This window comes from Corvus kubaryi, unplaced genomic scaffold, assembly GCF_017639235.1.
Source record: "Corvus kubaryi isolate FWS band 111438036 unplaced genomic scaffold, C.kubaryi_AGA036_p1.0 71, whole genome shotgun sequence".
In the NCBI taxonomy this organism is placed as follows: domain Eukaryota; kingdom Metazoa; phylum Chordata; class Aves; order Passeriformes; family Corvidae; genus Corvus; species Corvus kubaryi.
Genome location: NW_024582059.1, coordinates 3199178 through 3217327, shown reverse-complemented (window position 1 = coordinate 3217327; position 18150 = coordinate 3199178). Strand labels below are relative to the sequence as shown.

General features: G+C 38.9%; 1 protein-coding gene across 20 annotated transcripts in view; it reads left to right on the top strand.

The window, feature by feature from the left end:
- COL25A1 (collagen type XXV alpha 1 chain) overlaps positions 1-18150 on the top strand; it is a 304844-nt gene that overhangs the window by 271559 nt on the left and 15135 nt on the right. For 9 of the 20 annotated variants that reach the window (XM_042050066.1, XM_042050067.1, XM_042050064.1 and 6 more), the window contains 12 exons: positions 598-621; positions 1528-1572; positions 3135-3179; positions 3492-3572; positions 4317-4379; positions 5952-6002; positions 6367-6393; positions 8455-8535; positions 10403-10438; positions 11298-11351; positions 16196-16249; positions 17399-17425. In XM_042050066.1, the coding sequence (XP_041906000.1) occupies positions 598-621; positions 1528-1572; positions 3135-3179; positions 3492-3572; positions 4317-4379; positions 5952-6002; positions 6367-6393; positions 8455-8535; positions 10403-10438; positions 11298-11351; positions 16196-16249; positions 17399-17425 (588 nt within the window). The remainder of the gene's footprint in view (positions 1-597; positions 622-1527; positions 1573-3134; positions 3180-3491; positions 3573-4316; positions 4380-5951; positions 6003-6366; positions 6394-8454; positions 8536-10402; positions 10439-11297; positions 11352-16195; positions 16250-17398; positions 17426-18150) is intronic. The other 11 variants (XM_042050071.1, XM_042050077.1, XM_042050074.1 and 8 more) reach the window with 6 other exon arrangements.

The window sequence follows — 18150 nt, the reverse complement described above, 5'->3', positions numbered from 1 at the left end:
TTTCCACTTGCTTTTAGATTCTTTGGCAAAAAGAATAGTGACAGGTCAAGATATTTTGCTTCCTTCCATGATGAAAATATCCTTTGTCTTTCCAAGCATTTAAAGCAGAATTGTAGTATACATAGCTGGGTTGTGGACTGGTAGTTTTAGTTTAGAACTGCATTTTTATATGAAAAAGAATGTTATATTTCCACTCCAGGAATTGTATTTACTGGTTAAGCATTGGTGCAAAACCTGCAGGCATCACAAAACATAGGGCTAGTCTTTTGGTTGACTTCAGACACCAACCCCTTATGTTTTCTTAAAAAGTTTAAAGAACACCTTTTTGAAGACTTCTGCTTAGATTTTGCTACTTAGTCATCGTTTATTTGATCTCTTTAATTATACCAAACTACTGTCTTCATCTAATTCCCACAGAAACCAAGCAGCTAATCCAACACCAGGAGTTAAAATTAACAAGGGTTTTATTCATGTTTCTGAAGGCATGGTGTCTCCCAGATACAGCATAGTTTCTGTGGAGATTATAACTGTAGCAAACAGAATTATTTATATCATTGTTTAATTCTGCTACTGACAGCTCTTTAATTTTGCCAACAGAGGGTTGCCACCCTGACTGTCACGGTAATTCCTATTGCATGACTTACTGTGCGTTGTAGAACTTCTCCTCTGTGTTGCAAGCATGTTCATAATTCTTCTAGCTCAGGACATGTCTTCATTGGATGTCAGCCTGGTTCATCATAGCATGTATTGATTTCTTTGCTTGGTGTTCCCATAGCAGAGAACCCATTGTTGAAAGCCATCCAACAATGGAACCAATTCTGCTCCTTCTGAATTAATGGCAAAACTTCATTTAAGTACAAGACTGGGAAAACACATTCTTCTTTTTTGTTTCAAATTCTTCTCTGCAAGATTGCTCTTAGTCATATTTTCCCATCTGTACGTACCCTTTCTTTATATTAATGCAGGGGATTTTTAAATGTTGTTGTGGGGTTTTCTTAAAGCATCCCCACTATGCACCATCCAGACCAGTATTTGATATATGACACTGTGTCCACAGCCTGAGGTAGAAGTGAAAAAAATGGTTACAGCTTATTCCATGGCAATTTCACAAAGCACTGAGTATCCCCAGATGCACTTAGCATCTTTTAGCAGAATCCTCTTTGCAACTGGTTGGAGATTTCTCCTGGTCTCAGATTGTTTTGGATCAGGTAGTGAGAGCTGGCAAATATGACTGGGTTCTGGTCTCACTTCCATTAAGGGAAGCAGTGTCATTTCATCAATAGGAGCAGAGGCCTTTATTATAAAATACAGGCTGTACTGTTATTTTAACACTGTTTTTGTGGTAGTGTTGTTGTTGTTGAGAGCTGTCATAGGTTAACAACTTGTCCATAACTGGTCTTGGTTCCCCTTGTGTTAAACATCTAACCCATTTTGTTACAGTAGCTATATTAACATTTGCCCTGTGCTTACATGACAAGTTCTTCAGGAGTTTATTTAAAAACTGAGGGGTTTGTATTTTCTGTTTAGGGACCACCAGGACCACCAGGACCCCAAGGGCTGCAAGGGTCAAAGGTGATCTTCCTTATTTTACTTGTATCTTAAGGGTGGAGAATTTTCTGTGGTTTTTTAAATGATGTATGCACCCAGGTAAATGGAGCTTTCCAGCACAGTTGTTTAACTGTAAATTCATCAAATATGGCATGTTTCTAACTTTGTACCCAGATTCTTGAAATGTAGCTTTCCAGAACAGGTGCTTTGTTTAGTTGCCACACACAGATGCTCAGCTAAGGACCAGCAAAATTAATTAGTACTGAAAGAGTGCAGAAGCATCTTGCTCAGGGATCGGCACCAAGGTAGCTCCCTAGGACTTTGCAAAGTGTCCACACAACCAAACAGTGGCTCCCATGCCTCACTTCTGGCTGAGTGGGAATGAGGTAGGCAAAACTGTGTGCAAGACACCACTGGCCACCGTGTGAGTGCATGTGAATGCAGCTTTTATGTCACGGGGGTACCCACCCAAATAAGTACAGTATTGTCTAATGTCAGTAAAAATTACAACGTACACATGTGGCCCGGAGCCTGGCTGGAAACCCAAGCCTGCTAATACCACCTGGCTGGTGCTTACACGTAGTACAGAAGGGTTAGTGAGCAGCCCACACAGAGACAATGAATACCATGTGCTGCACTGTTCTGTAAAATTTAAATAATAAATTTGCCTATACTTAAAAAGTGTTGAAATTAGTGGACTGTCCCTAATTGCTTTTAAACTAGTTGAGATGTTTCTCCTATTTCTTAAATAGTAGATACTGCATCTTCTCCCAGTGTCTCTATGCTCTAGCAAGAGCAAATAGATGCATCTTCAATAACAGTACTAGACATTTCAGACTTCATCCAGTATTTCCAGTGATATGAAGAGTATTTCATATGGAAATACATCACAATACACATGTGCATTGTTTTGAGAAATTGTGAGAAACAAGGTTCATTCCATATGATAATTGATAATAGAGTACACAGTTAAGTGTGCAGAAATTGCTTTTTGCATTATCATCTACGCAGCATTTCTGCAGCATGGGGTATGTTGTGAAATACAGAGAAGTTTGAGTGTGGAAGAGATTGTGTTCCTTCGTATAGGTGAGCCTTCTCCTTCAAAATTTACAATGTGAAGCAGAATTCAACATTACAGGAGTTTGTTTCCAATATCATTGACTGCACCCATCCAAGTAACTTAGTCCCTTAGAGAATGCTACCTAGGAGCTGGTCATAAGACAATGTTGTGAATGTGAACTCCTTCACTGAGTGATTTTTAATAGGGGAAAAAAAACATGAGGTCCCTCCCTACCTTACATAAATGGAGAGGCATGATTCCGTATTTATTCTGGTAGCAGGCAAAGTTTCCATTGGATTGGGATCTTTTCACCCCATGGGATTTTGTCGTCTTCTTCCTTTTTTTAAATGCACTTGTCTGGCCTTTATACAACCCAAAGTTATTCAATAGAGGTATTATATATGTGCTGGACTTTTTGACAGAATATTCCCTGGCTTTATTCTTGTTAATTATGAGAATTTCTCTGACTTTTTCCTCTAGTGTCTGGGACAATTGGGATAATCCAGTTCTGTCTTGTCTCTTGCAGGGTGAACCAGGATCCCCAGGAACTCCAGGAGCTGATGGAGAGCAGGTACATTTTGTGTCAATCATGTAGTGGAGAACATGTGAGAAACCATAGGTTGTTGCAAGAGATTATTTCCATGATCCCAAGTTTTAACTTAGATCTAAAGAATATTATGATATTAATTAATATTATGATAATAATTAATAAAGATCATTATAATGTTGCTGCATAGTCTGTGATCTAATGATGTCTCCATTTTTGCATTTTAATAGCGAAGGTATATGCATGCACATGACTTCTGCTTATTAGGATCAAAGCTAGAATTCTCTTGGTGTCTCTAGTTTTTTGCATGATTTGCTGAATAAGTCCGTATTTTAGGGTCCTAAGGGCTCAAAAGGAGACACAGGTGATCCTGGAATGCCTGGAGAAAAGGGAGGAATCGGACTGCCTGGCCTACCAGTGAGTATGAAAAACTAATTCATTAGTTTTAACAAAAATACTTTTATTTTTTCTCTCTTCCATTATCAGGAATTTCCAACAGTGCTGATAAATTGCAAATGGGGCAGAAAGCGCTGGGGAGAATATTCTGAGATTGTTCTGCAGCTAATCTAGGAGGAGGTGTAAGATTGTCAGAACTTTTCATTCCACTTACGGTAAAAAAAAAATACTGTATAGGGAAGAAAGAGATTAGCTGGCAGGCTGACCAAAGCTGTACTTCTCTTGTAATATATAGCACAGCTTGGGCAAGGAGAAAGGAGCTATGTTTTGAATGGAAATTTCAGGTGACTTAGATTGAGGAGGGAGAGAAAATGCATGAATATTTATGGAATGCATTCTTCCTATTTATATATGTGTGTGTGTATATATATATGCATGTGTATATATATACATACAAATGAAATTTCTCAGTAAAAATAGAAACAATTTCAAAATTGTATCCATGGTACAATTTATGGAGTGCCAGTTTAAGGAATTGTCATAAATATCTTGCTACAATTGATAGTTATCAATATAAAAGCATACACTTATGTTTGTTAAAAATTATTTACTAAGTAGTGCCAGAATTTTTTAAAGGATTTCCTTTATATGTGTGCTGTGTTATGGTAATGATGGTAACTATTTGCCAATAAGTATTATAATTTCTAGATTGATTGCTAATAAGATTACAGCTGTTTATAAATGCTGTTTTGTATGATTTTATAGGGAGCTAATGGCATGAAAGGTGAAAAAGGAGACATTGGTTTGCCTGGTGCCCAAGGTCCTTCAGTAAGTCTTAGTGTGGCTTTGCAATGAACACAGGAGTTCAGCAGTGGTTCTCCAGCTTCTGATTCTGAGCAATACTTGATATTCATGACTGATTGTTCCTGAGAATGAACAGATTTCTGGTCATAGAGCTAAATACAGTTTAAGAAATTTTAAATATATAATTCCTGTTCTGTTCTGTTGTATGACTATGAGCAAGTTCCGCTCGCTTCAGTCAAAGCCTTCTGGCTCTGTAATGAATTAAATGGGAAGAAAGAAAAAAACCCAAACAAACCATAATCTCTCTCAAAACCTTATACTCTGGGAATCTCAGATAGTCCAGTGAGAACCAAACTAGACTGACTAGTGATATGTCACCCAGGGTAATGAGCTAGTTGTGTGAGACCAGGCATTCTCCTGATTTTTTTTTTCCCAAAGCATTATAAAGGCATTAAAAAACAAAACCAAAAACCAAACAAACCCAAAAAACCCAAACAAAGTCCTACATAGTACCTTTATGGTGTGGGTGACTAACATTATCAGAGCACAGTAAGATGGGAGACCTCAGAGCAGAGGTTAGTGACAGAAGCTGTAGCTCTGCGGAGTCGGAGGCTGCCCTGTGCTGTCGCAGGACAAAAGAGGCATCCCTCATCTCCAAGTTTCTTTCTATGAGAAGAGGATTATTTTCTTTCAAATTAATTCACCAATTCATTCATCTGTTCTGCTTATTTTCACTTGAAGGAGGACTTACAACTTTCAGGAGATTTCACAGATGGTGGAATCTGTCTTATGTTTCAAGGTGCATCTTGGTGATGCTCTTGCCACTACCGACATCTACTATAGCAGTGCATGAGTCTGGAGACCTGATTTAGCATCCCTGCTGCTACTCTGCGGGTTATGGTAGCAACCCAGTGGGATTAAATCCAGGAACAGAGGTGATACTGCACTGGATATATCATAATGAAATTCTCTCTGTGGCTTTGTTAGGAGCACGGAAAACCACTGCAGCATATATGTGCACTAAATGCTGAGCAACCCGATTACCTCTTTTACTGGCCTCAAAGAATTTTTGGTACAAGTGGGCTAAATTAAATAAAAGGAGAGACAAAGGGCAATTTTGAAAATATGCCAAAGCCTAGCTTGAATTTAGTATCTTTTCCATTTGTCAGTGTTGAGGAGGAATAAAATAACACGTCATCGTCTTCTGGCTCTGCAGATTAAGTAGTACAAGAGAGAACTAAAGAGCACATACCATAAAATATTAAAAGTTCAAGCATCCCTGATCAGTACTGTTTGTTTTACAGAGATTTATTTTGTTTCCCCCATAGTGTCTTAAAGTGTATCATAGACCCTAGGAATAAGAATCTGGAGACAGGCATGCTGCCATATGGCACAGGCAGATCTGCACTTTGGGTACCCTGTCTTTCAAATCAAACTAATTCCCATTCCTAAAGCCCTGTCTAGATGCACTGTTAATGTTCACTGTTGCATTGCTATTTTTGTAAGTGCTTGCCAACAAGAGTCAGCCTGACTTCTGGTATTTTTGTGGGAGTTCTTTGCTCTGCATGATTTAATGCCATTGTTTTTTATCTGTAGATGATAGGACCACCTGGACCACCAGGGCCACATGGTCCTCCAGGCCCTATGGTAAGCTTGGGTGGAACAGAGGTGCTAGAAATGGTCTAAGCCCTCTTGCCACTTTATTGCCTGCTTACTAGAAGTGTTATCAGAATATGTGGTCATTAAAGAGGGGACTTAATTTGGAAAATTTTTTGCATGTCTTAAAAAAAATCATAGGAATTGGAGAAAAAAATGGCACATTCCTGTGATAGTGTTAATATGCTAGTGGTCTGGTACCTCCTCATCAGGTGTTTGTAGTTGCTTTATTGACAGCTGAATTTCTTTTGAGAGTACAGAAATATAGGGGTAATTTATATCCCTATAAAGCAAAAACACTCTCCAAAAAATTGTGGTGTATTTTCGTAATGAGAAATGTTATTTTTATTTTCAGGGACCTCATGGACTGCCTGGCCCAAAGGTAAATTAATACCTGTCTTGAATAGATGTGCTCTTTATGTCTGCAAAGTGTCATGCCTTGCTCTTGAATGCATGCAGCTATGTTTTGTCATGCCTCATTTAATAAAAGTTCATGATATTCTTAAACCTTAAAGCAGGTTTTAATATTTGCACCTTAAAAGCTTGCTAAATTTTCTGTGATTGTTTCTGAGTAGTATTTCTCCGCAGCATTGGCTGAGTCCATTTTTTGTACAAATATTTGGGATGTGGCACTAAATTATTTAGCTTCCTGTTTATGGGCAAGCTACCGTTGCACTTGGAATTACTTTGGAATAAAAAAGCATGTTACAGGCTCAGGAAATGAAGTCAGATAAACTCTTCTTCATTTATGCTCTCTTGTATCTCCTGCTTCTTCCAGTGTTCATGGCCTTTGTTAGGCGCCAGGTATTTTGCTGACCAGTTCCTTCACATGTTATGCTGGTTCACCATCACAAACTGATGTGTGCATTTTCCTGTTTTCCAAACTGGAATTCATGATCAGACAGGTCTGCAATACATTTGAACATTTTCCATAGCATAGTACACAAAGATATGCTTTAGGGGCTCTCTTAGCCCATGAGAACAGCTCAGGAGAGTGGAAGTGAATTTTGGGAGAGTTGGAATATTTTAATTTGTGCATTAATTCCGTATTCACCAGTAAGATAAACTTCAGAATGACACTGTATTCATTAAGGCCAGTGGTCTTGTCAGACATGATCATTTAAATCGCTATGGCTCCCTAATCACACCTTTCTCAAAAAATAAGGAAGAGAGGAGAGGGTGTTTTTGTTTAGTTTTGGGGGTTTATTTTGGGTTTTTAAAGGTACGAGACAGAAAATCACAGGTTTGACCCCTTATGAGACTGTGTTGGCTCAAGAAACCTAAGTCATAAATCATTTTCTGAAATCAAATATGTTCTATTTTAGTACCAGCCCCTCTTTACCTCAGGCTTTTGGCCTGAGACTCAGGCTTTTATGGGATTTCTCAGGTCTGTTTCCAAAACTTCAGCATTTCCAGTGCTACTGCTCTGAAAGTCACATCGAGTCAAATAGAAGAATGAAGAAATGGCTGCTTAGGGTGCAAAGCAGGCAGATGATGTCTGGAGTTGCTTAAAGGAGCAGACTCGGTTCTACTGAGATTTAAAAAAAAAAATATGAATATAATATACAGTAACATAATACATCAAAGGGAAATCTAGCAATGAGGCCATAGGGAGCAGCCTGGATGAAATACCCACGTATTTCTGTTTCCCAGAAGAGGCAGTGGTCAATACTCGCCTTGACTAAGCAGCCCTCATGCAGATGCAGTTTTTCATTATGAGAGAATGATTTATTGGCAGTTCTGAGCCCAGTATTATCATCTTAGTGATGTTTAATATAATAGCCTATGCATAATTTAACAATCACAACAAGTGCCATTTCTTACATGGTTAAAATTTCTCTGTATGAACACAGAATCTATGGACCTCCCAAACAGCTTGGCAGTGTGTAACCTGTACTGTTTCTTTCAACTTGTTACTGTTTATGATGTATGCTTAAAGGTTTAAAATATCTTTATGTAAGATTTTGCTGCAAATTCCAGTTTGCTGTAAGGAAAAGTATTGCTTCCTTACCAAATGTACTTCTCAGGAGATCCCACTGTAGAAACCTACTGTTTTGAGGCTTACTTTTATGAACATTTTCTTTCAGTTTGTATTATCTGCATAGGGTGGTTTATGGGATTTGAAGAATTTCCAAAACCCCCTGCAACTCATGCTGAGTTCAGACCACCTAACTATAGTTATAATTATTAGGAAAAGATTAAAAAAATCTGTTACCCATAATTTTCCTGTAGTTTTATATTCATACGGATTTTAAATCTCCAGCAGACACCTCCCAAATATTTTTGCCCACTCTTAAATCAGTACGTAAATTGCCAGTAAGCTGAGAAGGTTGAATTTGTTTCAAAGTGGAATTTGCAGCTATTTCTGAGACTGGCTTCTTCTATCCCAGCTTAAACACCCATTATAGCACCAAAAATTTGGCATTTATACTTTTACGTTTAGGGTGAACCAGGGTTAAATGGTCTTAAAGGATTGAAGGGTGAACCAGGTCAAAAGGGTGACAGAGGGCCCCTTGGTCTTCCAGTAAGTAAAAAACCCCAACTATTCAATTTCAGTGCAAATCACAAACGTCTCTTTCTACCCCTGATGAACAACTCTGATTTACTCGATAGCATACACAGAATATACCATGTTGGAGCAGAGCATCAGTCTTGTTTTGTTTTGTCTCTAATCTGTGCTATCGTCCCAAGTAATGTCCTGTAAAATCCAGTGCTGTCAGGGTTGGGGTTTTTTTGTTGCATGTCAGTTGAGAGTGTTCAGTGTCACAAGGATGTCATCACCCCCATTACATTAGTCATGCTGTTATTGAAGTGTTGTATGGTGTTTCCATTAAAAAAGGAGTCTTCCCTTTCCCCCATCTCCTCAGTTATTCTTCCTCTGGTTGCACTTCTGCAGTTCAAAAGGAGAGGTCTAATTGAGGAAAGCTAAAAATTGGGTCAGGGAATTTAGTTGGTTTCTGTTCCCTGAATTCTTATTTTTGCTTTGTTCTTTAGAAAATTTCCATTCTGAGTGTTTGGCATAAATTTTGTCTTAGAAGTGAAGAACCTTAAAATATGGAAACATCACAGTTCTTAAAATTTAGGTTGATGAAATAGAAAATACTTTATGTGTTTGAAAGCATGCTGAAAAGGCAGCTGTATTTTTTTCTCAGAAAAAGAGTTTATTTTTTCTTTTTGTTGTTGTTGTATGAGGATTATTTCCAGTGATTACATTGTTAACAGTAAAATGGAGAAAATAGACTTAGTTGACCCAAAGGAACACAAACCTCTCTGATTACTATTTACAAGAACTATGTTCAGGGCCTCTGGACAAGGTCAGCATCACTGAGAATTTTAATTCATTTTGAGGGGAAAAAAAAGCTCATTTTCACATTGGCAGTTACATCTCTGTAGACAGTGAGCTTTGGAGGCCTGAGCAGATGCCCTGAAAATGGCTACAAGGTAGAAGAGGCTCCAGAACAAAATAGGCTACTAGGTTTTCCAAATTTACAATGATCTTGTTTTGCTCCTGCTTACTAAATGTCATACTCAGGAGCAAAGTCCAAGTGTTTGACGTTACAGAAAATGGCTCGGTTTTTTGAGTTGGTTGGAGATTTTAGCTGGGTTTGTTTGAGGTTTGGTTTAGTTTGTTTTTCCAGTAGGGGGCTGCTCCCCAGATTATTCCCTGTGTCCTGACAAATGTTCCCTCTGTCCCCACATCCCCTCCCGCGCTGCCGCGCTCCGGCTGCTGCTCTGTTATTCCCACAGAATCCACGAGGGGTCCCCCCGTCCCCAAGGATGCTGAGGCTCCTCGCCCGGCGTGCCTGGCTGCCCGCTGCAGCCCTTGACTGTGCCCTGAACTGGGAGTATATCGGGAAAACAGGAAATGTGATTGTCTCCCGGGCTCTTGGAAATGAATGAGGCCATTGTGCTCAGGATCCAGATTTTGTTGGCTGCATAATGCAGTATTCTTGCACTTAAATATTTCCTATCGCAGTTAACACACATTTTTCTTCCTTTGTGTGTAGTATTCAGTATTGTCGCTATTTACAAATTAGAAAGCATGCGAGTAAATTACAAAGTAAATATTTATGTGTTAAGGCTCAAAAACACCCTAACATCTGGTGTTTGTAGCGCTCCTGTAGCCTGACAATATTCTGCTCTAATACACTGTGATGTGAGGGCAGGGGTGGGTCGGTGAGGTTACACTGAAGTGAGAACAGAATCAGGCTCTTGGTGTTCTATGTGAATTTTTAACTAACATGCTGTAGTAGTGTGATACCCACTCCAGAACCCTGTCACAGCGTGTACTGTGTGTTTGAATTGTGTTTATTCATCAGCACCACTTACTAATCTCACGTTCTTGTCATTCGTGTCATGCCCATCATCCATGCTTCCACCTAACCACACAGGGAGCATCTGGCTTAGACGGAAAGCCAGGAGCCCGGGTGAGTCCCTTGTCTTTCTGTGTCCCCCTTCGTGACTGAGTCCATGTGCTTCCCGGGGGCTCTGCCGGCCAAGCTCACTCACTGCACAGAGGAAGGAAGGCCAAATGCTGCAGGCATTTTCCATGCTGCATAAGAGGGGGCTTCCAGCAGACTCTCAGGGCAATATGTGTGGGAAAGCGAATGTAATTCTCTGTAGAAGGAGCTCTGAACCTTAAAAGGCAGCTCAGTTTTGATTTTTGGTTGGACAACTGCTTGGTTGGGATGCTGATTTTCCTGAGTAAGGTTAGGGATGTAGATAACAGGAGAACATAGCTGTTCAATGCTAAGATGGAATCAGTGAAGGAGATGCAAATGTGCTGGGGTTCATCTACAGGCATTGTTACATTACACATCATAAATGTTAAATCTTTTGCTTTCTTTAATGATAAAGAGCTCTATACAGTGAAAGAGTTATATCTTGGAAGTAAGATTGCTATCAATCCCTGCAGTAGGTAAGTCCATCTTACAGGTGGACATTTCAATTTAAAGAATAATCAATTAAAAAAAAAAAACCAAACAATAATTTAAAAAAAATTTTTTTCTGACTCTTCCATCTTCTTCCAATCAGTTTAAGATCTTTGTAAATCTGATTGCTTCCATGAATGTAGTGAACTCCAAATAGAAGAAAGACAGTCTGCCTTGTAACAGGAGAGTTTATGGGTGGAGTTTTGAAAGCCAAAAAGGTTGCATCACAATTAAATCCAAATTTTCAACCAGTGAAGACTGATTCCATGTTAGTTCTCGTCTACAAGACAGCTATTAGAACTAAAGAGTTGTAAGAACAAGCACTCTCTCTTACCCTCCTTGTTCCTTTTTGTAGGGTGTAGATGGCCCAGTTGGTCCCCATGGCCCTGCAGGTCCCAAAGGAGAGAGAGTAAGTATATCTTCTGGGTGCTTCTCTCTACAAAGTGACTGCCACAAGGGAACAATGTCATGTGGGGACTCGTACTCTGCCTAGATGTCACTAAACAGAACAGTACCTCACCTATAGAGGAGCAGCCCACAACTGTGTGTCCGTTCTAGTTACACACACATTTATCTGTTTAAGGTTGGCACTGTAACTCACTAACTTCAGGGGAGCTGGTATTTTGAATTGACTAATCACTAAGAAATTGACAGGACTTCCTAGTTCACAGTATCACACACAGCATGATTTTCATTGTTTTCATTATTTTGTGTAAATTGAGAGAACAAACTGGTACAAAAGAAGATAATGTGATCTGATTATGTAAGAATGCAATGGCAAAAAAAGAAGAGTATTTCTCTCCTCTATGCACTTAAATGTTTTTATCCAGGAAGAATATCTCCAGCTGTTGTAAAATTTAAACTTTTCTTCCTGTTTTTTTTTTAAGCTTAGAAGATAGGAGCCCTTCTATTTAATTTGAAATTCTCACAGAATATTTTCTCCAGTGGAAATAGGATAGGAACTCTAATCTTTAACTGAGCCTGTCACCTCTAATGATACAACCATCAACTTATGGAAAAAACCAGAAGATGATACCTTAGCCTAACTAAAACCTCCAAGGAGCTGCCAGTCCAGAACTTTGTCTCTTTGACTTCCTCACTTTAACAAAAGAACTGTGCTAAAGCAACTTCAGACTAGCTGTACTAAGGACAGAGCCACATGGCAGAGGTCTGGTTAGCTTCATCTGAGAAAAGTAAGATTCATTTTTACAGAGCTGTGTATTGAGGGATAAATACAAGACATGCAGCATAGCCCAAAACAGACTGTACAGTAGACTGCAATTACCACTCAGGCTAATTAAGTGCCTGAAGGACTTGTGTACTTTTTCTGTTTTTCTAGGGGATTACAGATTCAGTTCTTTTTTTCCTTCAGTTAGGACATAATATATCTTCTGTCAACTCTGTGAAAAGATAGTTGATCATCATCCTCTTATCTTAAGCAAATAATTTAGGTGAGATACACACGTAGAAGTATATAAAAATACTGTACATTTTATTCTTGCATTATGAGCTTTCATGTTGAAAGATATGTGTATGTACTACCAGCTGAAATGTTTTTGACAATGAAATAGAATATAAACTATTCTTCTCGTCTGTGGAAAAGAGCTACTAATATTTTTTTCTTGTGGGAGTATGCAAGGTCATAAGAAGTCATGCAGCTGGATCTGGAATAAGCCCTACTGTGACTGTTGAAAAGCAGTAGCTGCAAAAGGGATAGGAACTGCTGCGATGTAAATCAGTAGTTGCAGGGGCATAGAAGGAGAACTTTGCAAAAATAGAGAGACCAAGGTGTGCAGAAAATTCCTACACACCCACCATTTTCTGTGGAACTAAATGAATGGAAGGAAGTTGATAAGACAGGCTTTTTGCCAAGCGGGCAGCTAACAAGATTATTGCTGTAATTGTTCATTTAATTATTCAGTACCATTTGGGAGGAGAAGTTTGATTGTAGCATAGTTATGTAACAGGTGCCCAGTGTTGATATATGTCTCATTATTTAAATAACAAATAGTGTCTTTTTAATGCAGTTTTACAACTTGCATTTGCAACTGTTGAACTTTTTAATGTGAAACAGGAGGGAAACATTTTTGTCTGCAGATTTCAGACTTTACTTTTTAGTTAAAAGCAGTGCATAGGGCCAGTGCTCACTGTCACTGGATAGGACCACATTCTGTCTGTATTGAGAAGAAAAACCCTGGGCCAGTATTAATCTAGAAGGGCATTAGGGCTATTTTACAGAACAATCATGGATTTGTTGTTGCACAGGCTGCATTTGAGGTGATGCTGAATTACTACTCCGAGGTAGGACAGGCTGCTGTGCAGATTAGGGTGGGTTGTTTGGTTTTCAATTTAACTATTTAATTAAAATAGAAACCGTCAGATCATCTTTATACAAAATCTATTTAGATGGTGGCAAGGTAGACTAAGAAAATCATGCATGACACTCAACTTTTTATAAATTGTTTAGTAGAAATTGAAATGGTAATTAATAATGTGAATTCATATAATTATTAGGCCAGTATCTCATAGTTGTTATTAAATTCTTCAGCTGTTGGAACACCGTTTTGCCAGGTGCTTAGAGAGATTTTACTGAGACCATCTTTATTAAATGAAGAAGTAAATCATAATAGGCCTCTGAATCTGACTGTGTACCTGTTAATCTCACTTATATACTGTCTTGAGAGAAAGTAGAGAACACTGGAGAACAGATAGACATCTTCAGCTACTGCTGATGAAAGGGAACATGTAAGCCTGAAGGGTGATGACAGGCATAACGTGTATCCAACTTCTTGACCAGCTGAAGGAATCTGAGAGCTGGCAATATACATTTTCCTTTTTTATTATTTTCTTTTCTTTTTTTTTGATGACAAGGACCTGGTTTTGAGCTTGATTTTGGCTTTCAGATGTGTAGCTTGTGTAACGTTGTCATCACTACACACATTTAGTACAAGTAGGGAAAGTGCATTCTCTTTAACTTGGTTAAAATGTTTCTCAGCACGGCAGTGGTATGAAATCTCCCTAACTATCCTAGTGGAGACAGCAATTATTCAGCTTTATTCACGCAAATGGTAACTCATGAATATCCATGATTCAGGAGACTGAAGTGAAATAGGGGGCAGAAACATAGATTATAGTTTCTATTCTTTGGACACTGATGGATTGTCTCACAAAAAAATATTAAAAACCTTCCTAAGGTTTGCCAGTATCTGCCACGCTGAAGGAAATTGTGATGGTTGAGGGCAGTATGCTCATGACAGTCCATCCATCTCATACAATCCATGAACATTCAGGACCTCATCTGATACTCCAAACATGTTTCAGCATGTGCTTTGTATTGGAGGCAAAAAGTTCTGAGATACAGTTCTCCAAATATATTGTTACATAACAGATGAGATTATTTCCTAGACTGATACATTCAGTATCTTTATGTCTACCATATGTTTAGCAATGTTATAAGCCTATCTTGAGAGGACTTTGTACAGTCATCTTGCTGTTGAAGATTAAAAAAGCAAAGATGCTTAACTAGTCTTGACATATTTCGAGTACTGATCAAAGGGTTTTGTAGCTCTTACCTACATAGGTCAGCACATTAGTTTCTTCTTAGCAGAAAGCTTTAAAGCTGCAAGGGATTTATTGTTTTGAAAATCAGCTGTTACTTCCCAATACTCCTATTGGAGGGCATCCAGCCTAAATGCTGCTCAGAAATTAGCAGGGGAGTAACAAAATCCAGAGAGACCTGACATTGCACAACTCATTACCACTAGACTAAAGCAAGTGTCCACCTTAGTAAAAATATGAAGTATTTAAAACAGATCAAATGTCAGTTATTCTGACAGACTCCTTATTGCTGGGATTATTCAACCACAGGTTAAGGTTCAGTTTGTTCTGGTGCCTTATTTTTTGTGTAATTTGGTCAATGAAATTTAGACATAGCAGTCCATTTTCAGAGCTGTGCCAAGTACTTGGCTGTGCCGATGATCACCACTATTAATTAGGTACACATCTACATCTCTGTCTTGTGCTTTTAATTATAGAGTCATTAATTAATTAATAATAAGTGGTAAATAACCCAGAGGATGTTGTACAGAGAATTATCTCAAGAGTGCAAGTGCAGCAAACACTAGGATGAAACTCAGCACTTGTGCACACCAGGAGCCTTGCACGCAGCCTTGTGTTAGGGTGTGTTCAGGAAAGGGGGTGAAGAAGGGATCCAAGTCACCCTGCCTAACAAATCCAGAGTAGGAGCTTTGAAAACTAGAGGTGGTCAGGTTTTTTTTCTTTTATTTCATCAACACTTGGAGCAGTTTAGTTCTCTCCCGAGAGAATGGCTTTTCTGATGGATTTAATTCAGAAGAAGGAACACCACAGTCTGAAACAAGACTGCTTTCCATGCCTTCTTCCCAGCCCTGGCTCCCTGTCAAGCTCACAGGGACCTGTGCTCGCAGTTACATGGGCTAGTCCTGGCTGGCTTGGGAAGCTTAACTTCATATCAGTCTTGATAAAGAACAATTAGAGAGCAAAAGTGATTTGAAATTTGTTGCCTTGAAATTCCATTCCATTTAGAAAAGTTTACCCTGTATTAAGTTTGAAAAATGATTTTGGAAGCACCCCTCTGGAAATTGGTAATTTTTCCATGGATTTTGGTGCCGAATGAGATCAGACTTCTGGAGTTATCTCTGTACTTATTTGTCTTGCATATCGTTACGGTTGTTTTGATTTTGATAAACCAGGTATATTTACATCACTTATCTAGAATCCAATAGAGGATTTAGCAACACAGCACAGTGCACAGGATAATCTTCACAATGTCACTGTTAAAAGCATTGCCTACTTAAATACAAGCTTTGACTGACACATCATTTTTGCGTGTCACTGTGTTGTATCTCAGCTGCTGTGTTGGAGCTTGATGCTGTATATCCTCAGTTTTCATTACAACATTGGATTTTTACTGAGAGCAGCATTAAGCTGTTAAAAGCTTAAACTTGACACTGGCGCAAGTTTAGTTGAAAAATATTTTCAGTTACTGAGGTATTTAAAAATGAATGTGATATCATATGCCTAGAAAGTCATTTTGCCTAGAAAGTAATACACACCTTTTCTTTCCCCCTTAAGCATTTAATAAAAATAAATGAGCTTGGATATTTTTCACTCAAAATACTTAGGAATGCATAAACTTTAACCTAAAGCACTTGGTAGAGATAATTTCTAAGATAACCAATGTTTTTGTTTGCTTGTTCTGTAATCTTTTCTTAGGGTGAGAAGGGAACTGTAGGTGACCCTGGACCCAGAGGACCATACGGCTTGCCTGTAAGTTCCACAGAATTTGTACGCACGGCACTTTTCATCCCTCCCTGATTAAACCTTGTGTGCTTTATGGCTGATTTTCACCTAGCAATAGAGTAAGCTGGAAAAGGCAAAGATAGATAATAAACCCTGACAGTGCAAGGTCTATGGTCTGTATCACGCTGCTGGGTTCCTACCCATGCACATAACAAAACAGACCTGACATGAGCCAGCAAGAGAGAGGAAATGCAGAATGCAGGTGCTCCTGGTTCAGCAGCCTTTGGCCATCAGCTGCCTGACCATGTGAGAGTGCCAGGAGTTCAGGCTGAACTGTGGAAAGCTGTGAATTTTTTAATGTCAATAAGGGGCTTGGATTTCCATCCTGCAAGGTTTCTTTGCCATTATGTTTTTGCTTTGTTTGTCACTTCAGAGATGTGTTTTGTTTTCATTTCTGTGCCATCTGCTCAGAAGCAATGTGAGAACTTCATTGTTGCTCATTCGTTGTTGGAAATTACGCACTTTAAATCAATAATTTTAATTATGTTATCCATTCCTAAAATATGAGGTAGGACTTCCTTTGGCCTGACAAGGATATCCCCAATAAAATCAGTTGACTTTCCCTGTTTACACTGCTGATGACTGGGTCAGGTGTGTACATACACACATGTCTGTTCTGTACTTTGACGCAAGGAAAGCCATGTAAATGTGCTTGGCTGGGCACAACCAGCCTTTTCAGGAGACTTTCAGTGTTTCCATCCCCTCTCCAGTCTTATCTGTTTCATTAATTAATTTAACCTGGAATACAGACCTGTGGTTTAATTGGATCCATTTAATTGAATCAGGAGTCAGTGGCTGGAGATGGTTTTTCAGGCTCTATGGAGTGTTAAATTAGCTTGCTACGCATTTTTATCTGAGAGTCACTTTAGTGAGTTAAATTGAAAGCAAAAAAAAAAAAAATCCAGTATCTGTTTCCCATTCCTGTGAACTAAAAATAAAACTTTATAGGTTTTTCTGTATTTTTAGCTTTCTCCTGGAATCTGCCTGCAAACAAAACAGTCAAGCAAAATTTTGAAGCCAGGTTATCAGTTCCTGGAAATGCTAAACACGGGCAGCAATGTCCTGGTCTGAGGGATGCTAATGCAGTTCCTGTGGTTCTTTGTGGTTCTTTGGCAGGGCAAAGACGGCGAGCCTGGCCTTGATGTAAGTAATGTGTGTGACCAGGGCACACTCAGGGGTCGGTAAGCATCTGCAAGAAATCCCTTATGGAGCACAACAGCTTTGCTGCCCTTTAGTGTGCATGCAGTACCTGCAGAGAGTGTGCTGAATGCTGCATTCGCTCTTTCTCTGTGGTAAAGAGGACAAAGATTGTGCAATGTACAGCCCTTATCGACAGACACCAGCAGATAGTAGTGCTTAGCAATACAAGTACTTGGTTCTTTGGATGTCAGTAGGCTTTAAAAATGCTTGCTAGGAAAATACTCAGATGACTCATTTGTAGAAGAACGAGGAGTCACTTAACACTTAGTTAACTAAATTCATTCTAATTAAAGAGAATAATTTCATAGCCTGTAAGGGGTATGTTTCAAAACATAGGCTCTTTCCTTGGCATGCTAGAAAGACTTACTGAAAGTCTTTTTCTGTAGTCCTACACTGAAATCCCTAACTTGGAGGAGTCTTTTTCAGAATGCACATATGCTGTGTAGCATGGATGATTGCCAGTTTGAGCGGTATGATTTCTTTCTGTAGCTGCCAAAATGTTTCTACCAAACTCTGTGACTTACTTGTCTCACATGCTTTTGTCTGTGCATGTGTCCACACATAGCACACATATATGTACAGAGTGTGTAGTGAAATCATCTTTTTAGGTTTTCCAAGAGTATTTGAAAACTTAACCTGCATGTTAATAAAAGTCAACCTATCTTTGT